The 10,143-nt window shown below is 39.7% G+C and overlaps 1 protein-coding gene across 1 annotated transcript; it reads left to right on the top strand.

Moving 5' to 3' along the window:
* Positions 1 to 4,885: 4,885 nt before the first annotated feature.
* Positions 4,886 to 8,303, top strand: LOC106936026 (layilin-like). The gene is made up of 4 exons (XM_015016800.1): positions 4,886 to 5,218; positions 5,856 to 6,194; positions 6,895 to 6,989; positions 8,051 to 8,303. Exons 1-4 carry the CDS (start codon positions 5,116 to 5,118, stop codon positions 8,177 to 8,179), a joined length of 666 nt encoding a protein of 221 aa, XP_014872286.1. The 5' UTR covers positions 4,886 to 5,115; the 3' UTR covers positions 8,180 to 8,303.
* Positions 8,304 to 10,143: the final 1,840 nt, after the last annotated feature.

Below are 10,143 nucleotides of genomic sequence, written 5' to 3'. Positions count from 1 at the left end.
TAAAAAAAATGCCCATGAAGGAGTACATTCCAAAAAACATGTTTTAGATTAATTTCTCATATCAACAACAAAAAACTTGGAAATTCTCATATCACAATGTAATAAGTTTGCAAAAAAAGTCAATTTTTTATGATTAAAATCATAAATTTACAATGTAAACATGAAGATACTGTCTGAGATGATAAAATCAGACATTTCTGATAAAATAATGACAAAGGTTTTGATTAAAAAGATTTTTAATCAATTCATGAGTTTCTTCTTTTACAAATTTCTAACTTTCCAAAGTCAGAGAATATCCAATTTATGTTATTTTAAATTTATGTCTTTAATTGCGGAAAATTCACCACTTGTTAGTGAAGATTTATGAATGTTTGACATCAGAGAATTACTATGTTTTTATGATAATGGGAGGTTTTATTATTTTTATAGTTTTTTCTGATGTTCAATGGCCCTAATACTCTGTCACAGACTGAGGGACAAAACTAACTAAATAAATAAATCATTAATTAAATGTATATTTAAATATTTTTAGAAACAATTTAAATGTAGTTAAATCATTAAAAATGCAAACTTATAATAATTATTTAATGGTGATGCTGCAGGAACAGAACCATCAAATAATTAAATACATTTTAAAAATGTGTATCAGTTATCATGAGTTTGCATTTTAATTACTTAATTTCATATTTAACTAATTAATTGTCCACTACATAAACTATGATCTATTTATTTATTTAACTTTGTCCCTTTTGGCCTTCCATAGGATACAGCTCCTAAACATTTGAATCAAGTAGGATTCAAAGGTTAGGAGCTCATCTCTACTTCTGCCAGCAGGGGGCAGCAAAGACTTTTTAGTGCCAAAAGCGGAAGATGAGGTGAGGAAGAGTTAACCTGTTAGTTATATTTTGTTCATGTCTGTTCTGATCAGTAAAGAGAGTTTTATCTTAAAAACTGTGCGGCTGCTAATCAGAATGGATCTGGATGCTAAAATCTCAGCTGTTTCCTTCAGATTGAACAGTTTACAGCTTAAAAAAACTGTTTACAGCCAAGAACTGAGTGTAGAAGAAAATGATTCTTCAGTATATTAAATAAACTATCAGAGGAAATCAGCGTTTGAGAACAGAATGTTTCCAAATTGTGGCCTGGGGGCCATTTTTGGGCGGCCGTTGATTTGAAATGTAATGTGAATCATAAAGCATTCATTCAGGTTTTTCTTTCAGTTTAATTTAAAATTAATTTAAAATTAATCTGGGAAACTTGAAAGATTTTTTTGTTTTATCTCTACAATTATTTACACACTCTTTGGCTACAGAAACCGACTGATTTCATTAAAATAATTAGAAAAATAAATACTAAGACGTTAGTTTCAATGCCACAGAGTTTGGACTCCGGTGCTTTGTGGCCACCGGGGGGCGCCAGACTCACCAGGGAACTCATCCCGGTTTTCCATCCTAGTGGACATTTCGGAGTCGTCCTCCTGCCTACAGGAAGTCACTGTTGCCACCTATATATGCCACATGGCCCCTCCATCCTGCGGTGATGACTTCATCAGCCATCGCCCCGCCCGCCGCCGCCGTCACAGGGCGGTGCGAGGAAGAGGAGGGGTTCAAAGGTCAGCTCTGAGGTCTCCTCACCCCAGCTGCTGTTGCTATGTGTCGCCATGTCAGTTCACAACAATAAAGCATACACACAGCTGATGATAGGATGACCTCCACACACACACACACACACACACCTTGGCGACCTCTGGTTGATTTTCACACGCTCTCAGCAGAAGAGTCGACCTGCTTCTGGAAGTTTCTCCTCATCCTTTCATCGCTCTTCCTTTTCTCAACCTGGACAGAAAAAAAAAAACATTTTCCTGTCCCACTTCAGCCCGGTTCCATCTTTAATTCCTCGCCGCTTCCTGTCTTCCATCAGAGGTGCTGGGTGGGGGGGACAATGGGACGCTGCTCCGTCCTCCCCCCTACACCCACCGTCACATCTGTGAGTGCCCCTCTGTCTCTTCATTCTTCTCGCTAACCGCTCCATTATTGGGGCTCTTTCACTTGTAAATGTGGCCAGTGATACTTCTGATGGGTCTTTTGTGCAAGCGGTCCGGGTCAGGAGGAAGGTAGGGGCCAGAGGGAAGGTGGTGGGGACAGAGACGGGGGGTGAGTGGGTCATGGTTGAGGGTGGCATGGGGAGGGGGGGCTGTTTCAGGGTCTTGTGCTGTTTTTTCTAGCAGGACAATTGTGACAAAGAGTTAAATCCTTTTTTTGTGTGTGCAGTCATTTGGGACGGCCCAAGCTCTCACTTCAAATTCCAGCAGCCGGCCGGCCGCCCCCCGGTGCCTCCGATACCCCCAAATCTACCCCCACTCCACCCTCAGGGTAAGATGCAGAGGAACGGGCAGGATGGAGGTGGAAGGACAGTCAGAGTGGAAACTAAACAGGAAGTGATCAAAGATAATGTGTGCAGGTCATCCTCCGCTTCTTCAACATCACACATCTGCCAGATTTAAAGGGCCAGTAACGTAAAATCAGCTTTTCATCATGTTATCATGTTATTCCTTCATCTAAAACAAACCTGGAGTGTTATTTTGATTCTTTAATCTCCATGGCAGCCAGCTGTGCAAAACACCTGGGTGGACCTAGCTCCGCCTTCGAGGCTCATATCCTCCCCCACTCAGCTCCTTTAGACTAGCCAGCAGCAATTAGCAAACAGCTAATTGCCACAGCTGGTGGATCAAAAACAGCTGGTGGATCTGCTGAGCTCATTATAGGAGCTGCTTCTCAAAGCAAAGCTGGTAAAAATACAGTTAATAAGAGAGCCATGTTGGGGTGACTTCCTGAAGGCGGAGCTTCAGAAAGAGCAGAAGCTTCTTAAAGAGACAGAGGCCCAAATTCAATTAGTTAAATTACAAAGTCATATTTTTTTAAAGTCATAAAATATGACTTTAAAAAAGTCATATTTAATAAAGTATTAAGCATTTTATAACTGAAGGTAACAGTTATTTGATTGTGATATAAAATGATGCTGTCATTCATAGTTCTGCCCTTTAAAGATCCAATTTTAAACCAGAGGCTGTAGCTCAGTCTGTCTACATGCTGATCTTATCTGCTGCTTTAGTCTCTTTGCTGACCTCGTCACTCAGATTCACACAGCAGAGGGTGGTGGCAGTGACAGTCGGGTCTCCGGGACAACAGGTGAACAATGGGGACCCTGGGGGCGCAGGGAGCTTGACCTTGGCCTCAGAGCGATGGTCAGATGGGGTGCGAAGGCCACCGGCCGTGAAGGCAGAGGAGGAGGATGAAGAGCGTGGAGGGATAAAGGCTGTGACATCCCTCACTCTCTTCAAACCTGCAGTGATTAATGACAAAACACACACACACACAGAGGGAGCGAGGTGACCCCGGCGAGGCCGCTGCTCAAACATCGGGCCTCGGCTCTTTGACGTGGTCATTTTCCCAACGCTGCTGATTGATGAGCGATTCCTTTCCCACCACAAATTATGGTAATAACGCTGATCGAGGGGCTGAGAGTCTGCAGCTGCTGCCTGCGGCTCCCTGATCCACAGAAATGTTTGCTCTTCACAGCAGATGGGACTTTGTTCGGACATGCCTCTAAAAGTCTCAACTGGTGATTAGATTTGGTTAAAAGAAAACATTTCTAACCAAACCCAACAGGAGCTGTTCTTTGGGTACAAATCTGTATTTTCAGTGAGAATTACAGTTTTAGAGGCTCAAACAACAACAGTGAAGAAGATGCAAATAAAAAAAAATGTTTTAAGGAACACTCAGAAGTCCAATCTTATTTGGAAATCAAGACATAGACGTAATTCAGAAAACTGGGATCAAGAGATGAATCAGAGAAAAATGTCTCAGCATGTAATGAAGAAACAGTGGAAGAGCTTTCCATATTTCCTGGACATTGACTGGACACAATGGACAAAGGACGACTTTGGGAAACTACTGCATGTTAGTCTTGCTCAGATGTGGCGTCCCTCAGATCATCACAGTGAGAATGTGATTGTGATCAGACGAATCAACATTCTAGATCTTGGACTGCAGAAAGTAATAAATCCTTTAAACCAGGTGCTGATATAGTTGTATCATATTTTTCATGTGATATGGTTCCATTGTGTTGTAGGGCTGTATCAAGGTATTGTATTGTATTGAGGTATTTGGCTGTCATGCAGTTTGTATCTTTGTGTCTTTGGCAAAGATTTCAGAGCAACAGACGATCTTAACATGAACTTTTCCAGGGCAAAGTGACGAAAATCCACACTCTTCACATTTTCCCATGTGGAAAATGTGGAAACATTCGTTTTAAAGTTCCACCTCTGGAATTTAAAACCAAAAACGTTTTATTGTTTTATTGTTTGCAGACAGAATCTTTCTTCGTTTTTTGATAGAACAAAACAGTTTCCTGGTGCTAATAATTTGAGAAATCCAGAATTNGTTATTTTATTATCAATATCGAAAGAATTTTCCTCAAACAACAAGTGGAAAAATGTTGCTTCTGATCTTTGTTTGCTTCACCTGTTTAATGTAGATTAGCTGGTCTAAGGTCTACCAAACAGTGGAAATCCTCCAGATATATATAGTCATTTTGACCTTTATACATCAAAACAAATATTATCTTTAACAGTGTTCAGTTTTATTTCCCATTTCTGCTCTGATCAGTAGATGTTTGTTGTCTTGTATCTGGAGTATTGTTTGCTCCAGAGCTGGTTTTGGGTTTTGTTGCTCATGATGTTCAGAAGTTTGCTTACAGCCGTTTTAAATGTTTGGAATCACAGCAGCCGTCTCCCATCAGCTCGTTAACACACCTGGACTTAACGAGTCCCAGGAACCTCTCAGAAATGCTGCTGTGGTTTTTCACCTGTTGTGTCACCAGCCTGGTTTCTCTTGTTCCTTGTGTTATTTTGGATTCTCCTCTGGACCTTTGAGTTTTTCAGAGTTATTGGTCATTTTATGTAGTTTATTTTCTCCTGTGTTTTGCTTCATAAGCTGTTTGGTTTCAATCTTTCCTTCCAGATTCTTCTGTCGTTCTGTTCCCTGAATAATCTTCAAGGCTGTTCTGTTTTTATACATAAAGGAAAGAAAAAAGACAGTTTGTGGTTGTGAAAATATGCATATTTGCAGAGTAGCTGATTACTCAGGCTGTAAGACGTTCATTATGTTCATCAGAACGACAGAACAGAGGAAACCGTCTCTGTGGCACCGGCCTGAAGGTAAAAGTCTAAGCAGTTTGTGTCCAGGATGTTTGGGGTCTGCAGAAATGCCAGCGGCTCTTTTCCTGACCCTTGACCTATCTACGCCCTGGGTGGAGGGACCTGTTGTTCTATGTCTTGTGGAAGAACTAAGCCACAGACTTTCCATTATAAATGTGTGTGAAACTTTGTTGATATTCTGCCTATGTAAAAAAAAAAAACACACAATTTCAGAATAGCAGTGTTTCCGTTAAGTAAGAAATGCAATTAATATTACGTGACAAGTTATTAAAAAACATGCTGGGTCATTATCCTTCAACTCCTTCCTGTGGTTTTCTTCTTCGTGGTTTCTGGCAGTGGTAACATCCGGTTGTTGGTCATGTGACTCGTGTGACGTGAAAAGTGTTTCCATTGCAGTTTGTGAAATAAATCTCCTCATCCAAACACTAAATCGTATCGAAAAACAAGTTTTTTTGAAATTGTAATGTTTCCATTAAGCAGATTTATTTTCACACTGCCAAATTGTGCAATCATATGATCAGTGGAGATGCAGCTGTGATCACAGGACAGACTGATTGTTGGTGGCTCAGAAGACGACCAGCGGCTCCCATGGAAGGAAAACTGAAGGTGAAATGATTTTATCTGCTGATGATTTCAGAGCAGAATGTTTCACTGATCTTCATCAACCAGACGATGAGCTGGCCTGCAGCCCAGAGCCACTGCAGGAAGCATCACACTGATCTGGCCAGCGTGAGGACCGTGTCAGAGAACGAGCAGATAAAGGGCCTAGTCCAATCAGCAGGAGAGCTTCAGGCCTGGATCGGTCTGTACAGACTCTCCTGGGTGTGGGTGGATGGCAGTAACTCCTCCTTCCGCCACTGGAGAGCGTCAGAACCGAACGGGTCGGAGGAGAACTGTGCAGCCGCCGTTCCTGCAGACGGCGGGCGGTGGGAGGACTGGCCCTGCTCCTGGAAAATGCCTTTTTTTTGCAACGCAGGTAAGACTTGATTCTGTAGGTTTTCTCAGTAAATTGATTTTATCTTCTATTCAGACAGTTTGTTTCTGCTAACAACGTTCAAAAGGATTTAGTTAAAATACTGAAAAAGCAAATCCTTTATTTCAGAACGTCCATCCGTCATCTGGACGGTCACTTTGCATCCATCTGCTTCTCTAAAAGTCACACACATTAAATCCTTAAACAAATTTAAAGCAGATATAATCTCCACAGAGTTTGCATCAGCCTGTGACTCAGAGTTTACAGAACTTTGAAGAGATTGGAACAGATGAACTTTCCTCTTCTGTGAAATATCTCAGTATTTTCAGATCAGGACAGAAGCCTGGTTTCATAAATGCCTCCAATTTAAACACAAAACGTGGCAGTTTACGGCTTTTATTCCCCCCCAAAGGTGGAAACCGACCTGCTGGTTACCATAACAACGGTAGAAAAAATACTGCCATAAACAAGGAGGTTATGAAGGAATAAACAGCTGAGATTTACCGTTTAAATCTGAAACAAACTCAAGTAAGAATAATGCAAGGAAAACTGATCCGAGTCGTCGTCCCTGTGGCGCTCCAGGACTACGACCTCAATTCTCCGGTCCATCAAACCCAGATCAGTGATAAGATGCCAAACCGAGATTTAAAAACAGTTTTCATGTCGAATGGAGAAAGTTGTGACACCAGTTTGTTTGTCAAAGTTCCAGGTTCAAAGCGGCTGGTGAAGGTGAAGCTGGTGAAGTCTTCCTCTCTGGACCTCAGAGACCCGGCTGTGCTGGCAGACCTGCTGCAGCAGGTACGGCTTCTGGCTTAGGACAAAAATCTGCTTTACGGCTCCACACTGGGGAAGCTCAACAGCAAACTGACAATCAAAGCAATTAAATTAAAAGTAACCAAACAGCAAAGGTAAAATCACAGCATGAAAACACTGTGGAGTACAATTATTTAAGAAACATACAAATTAAGCATTTCTGCATTAAAACCGAAATGAAGAGCAAACAGCAGAGAAGAAAACACTCACTGAGTCTGTCACTCGCTGTGTTTCCGTTACAAATGATCTCAGACATTTGTCAATATTCTGCTTATGCCAAAAAAAACACAATTTTGAATTGTGATGTTTCAATAAAATAAGAAATTAAATTAAAATCACACATCAATAAGTTTGTTTGTGCAGTAGGTCATTAAAACCCAAATCTCTCCATGATCCTCCTACCACTTCCTGTTGTCTTCTTCTTTGTGTTTTCCTCCAGTAGTATCATCTGGCAAAAACAAAGTTTCCATTGCAGTTTTTCAAAATACACTAATTTCCATACAGCTGAAAAGTTCTTTGAGAAAATAAAATACTATTTTTTGGTATTAATTGCCTTCCTGACGGTGTAAAAATCTGTTTTTATTTTAATTAGACACATGAAATTTTGTGCATTTTTGATCGCATTGGCATTCCATACACAGAGCAGGAGAATCAGAGGGTCTCAGGCGAACTCAGCACCAGAGACCAACACCGAGCAAACATGATTTATAAATGACTGTTTACTGCTCGCTCAGACTGTTGGCACAGATAAAACACCGTAGAAGTTTTTCAGCAAAACTGCAGGAAAAGTGAGTGTGTTAAAACACTCACATCCCCCACTGTGTTTAAATCTGAAATTCTTAGCTCAGCTTGACGCTCGCTGGGTTTGGTTGCAGCTCTGAGTTTCCGTCAATTCACTGATTACTGGAAACAAATCTGTCCAGAAGAAAACATCTGTGGGGATTTGAGGAAAAAAACTTATTACCTGTTGCATGATGTGTGATGAAAACACTGTTATGTGGATTATTTTTGTCCTGATTGTCAGAAATTAAAATGTTGCGTCTCAGTTTGAACAGAAGTTGAAGGCCAGCAGATCGGATGGAGACGTCAGGCTGAGCTGGAGGAAAACGTTGGATGGAGAAATCTTCCACCAGGAGCGATCATCAGCTTCAGACTGGAAGACTGGACTCCTCTAAAGACTTCCAGCTTCACAAATCTAAAGTTTATATTTGTGATGTGATTATCATAATTTCTTTGTGTGCTGATAGACAGAAGGTCTGAGAGTCTGAATGGATGAATAAAACATGGCTGACTCAAACTAAACATCGTTTTTCATCCTTTTAGAGATTCAGGCTTCATCTAGTGAGTATTTCTGAGCTTAACAGGCAGCAGATGGAAATATAAGTTAAAACACATGAATTTCAATTAGATTCAATCTAAAAGAACAACTTATGATAAATATCTATGGTGGGAACCGCTAGCTAAGAAGCTAGCTGCGCTAACACTGAAGCACTAATCACAAACATTAGTTTTGCTAATGCTAAAGCGCTACGTCAACATGGTGTTTAGTGGAAGCTAACGCACATCAGGTTCGTTTACCTTCCCATATATTCAACCAATTTTCATTTTGTTTACATGAATTATATAAAATGTGATTTTACTGTGTGAGCGTTGGAAAAGAATCAGAAGAAAAACCTGAAAATAAAAACATTTTTTTATCTTCCTCTTTTTTAAAACAGCAAAAACAAACAAAAGTGAAGTAAATCTGTTCAGAAAGTCTCACTGTGTCTGTCTGAGCTTAGCAGTGGCAGCTGAAACAAGTGAGTTTAAAATGTGTTCATAGAAACCAGGTTTGATCGTGCATCAATGGTTTTGGGGTAAATTTTGTGCTAAAAGGTTTAAAGATGTTTCTCATCCTTTCTGACTCTGAAGCATCTTGTAAATAATATGTAAATAAAAGTAGTTTGAATACTTTGAAGTATATTAAATGGATCAAGAATTAAAACCCAGAATAGGAAGAGTTTGCATCCTCTTTTTGCATGTGCGTGACAGCAGTGATATAAATACTATAAGCAGCTGCAGCCTGACGGAGCTGAAGGAAAAACTCAGGAGGATGGAAACGCTTCGCTTCGTCTCAGCTGCTGCCTGTAAGTGTCTCAGATCCAGATTGTCTCATGATTTTATGCTCCTGTTGCACCCTGGGAATAATTTGAGGTTATTACCATTTTTTAAAGTGATGGATGAAACACTGACAGCATTTTATTCATTCATGTATCTTATCTTATGCATCTTAAGTGCTTATTAAATTTATTTGCTTAAAACATTATGTGTAGTTCTTTCTGTTCAGACGCAGAAGAATCTGAGCAACACGTCACTGTTAGCATCAGTAGAAGAAGAAGCTCCGTAAAGTGACTGTTATCTGTCTGCTGCTGCTGCAGAGAAAACAATCTAAAGAGCACAAACCAGACGGATCCCGTCTGTTTCATGACAGCAACGTTTTGATCTTCTGCCACAAAATCAGCTGAACCTGCAGGCGGACGAAGCTCCTAAAATTATATTCAAGAGTGAAAAAGTATCTGGAAAAAACGCTAACAGATCAAAACATCCGGTTTCATATTTAAAAATTACATTTTCTAACAGACAAAAAGTATAAAGTTAGGTGCAAAATAAAAAAAAATACTACAAATATCAATACAAAATAAGCCAGAAAAAAACACTTTTCCTTTTTTTCAATATAAAATGTATTAAATTGTTACATCATAAGTTAGAAGAGGGTAAAATACTTCCAGTGACAATATATAGTTATTACTTCATATTTATATCTCAGCAGACAGAAACTAACAGCAAAACAACAAAGATTGTGTTCAAACACGAGGTCTCACTTTGACATTGGAATATTACTCAAGTAAAGGTAATAAGAACAAAAAAAGTTCTAAAACTCCTCCTAAAATTACATTTCGTCTAAAAAGTTACTCATGTAAATATAACTGAGTAAAAGTACTTAACCTGTGAAACCTGCAGAAAAGGATTTGGGTCATAGGGAAAAAATTTAATTTCTAACAAAAAATTAATTTAAATCTGACATGCATGAATTAAATCTGCACAGATTATATCAATAAAGCTGATTGTTCCCAGGTAACCGCCATCATTAAAGTCAGAA

The sequence above is a fragment of the Poecilia latipinna genome, unplaced genomic scaffold (genome assembly GCF_001443285.1).
Source record: "Poecilia latipinna isolate Pla-1442-1.1 unplaced genomic scaffold, P_latipinna-1.0 Scaffold2064, whole genome shotgun sequence".
NCBI classification, from domain to species: domain Eukaryota; kingdom Metazoa; phylum Chordata; class Actinopteri; order Cyprinodontiformes; family Poeciliidae; genus Poecilia; species Poecilia latipinna.
This window is presented reverse-complemented; position numbering and strand designations above follow the sequence as displayed.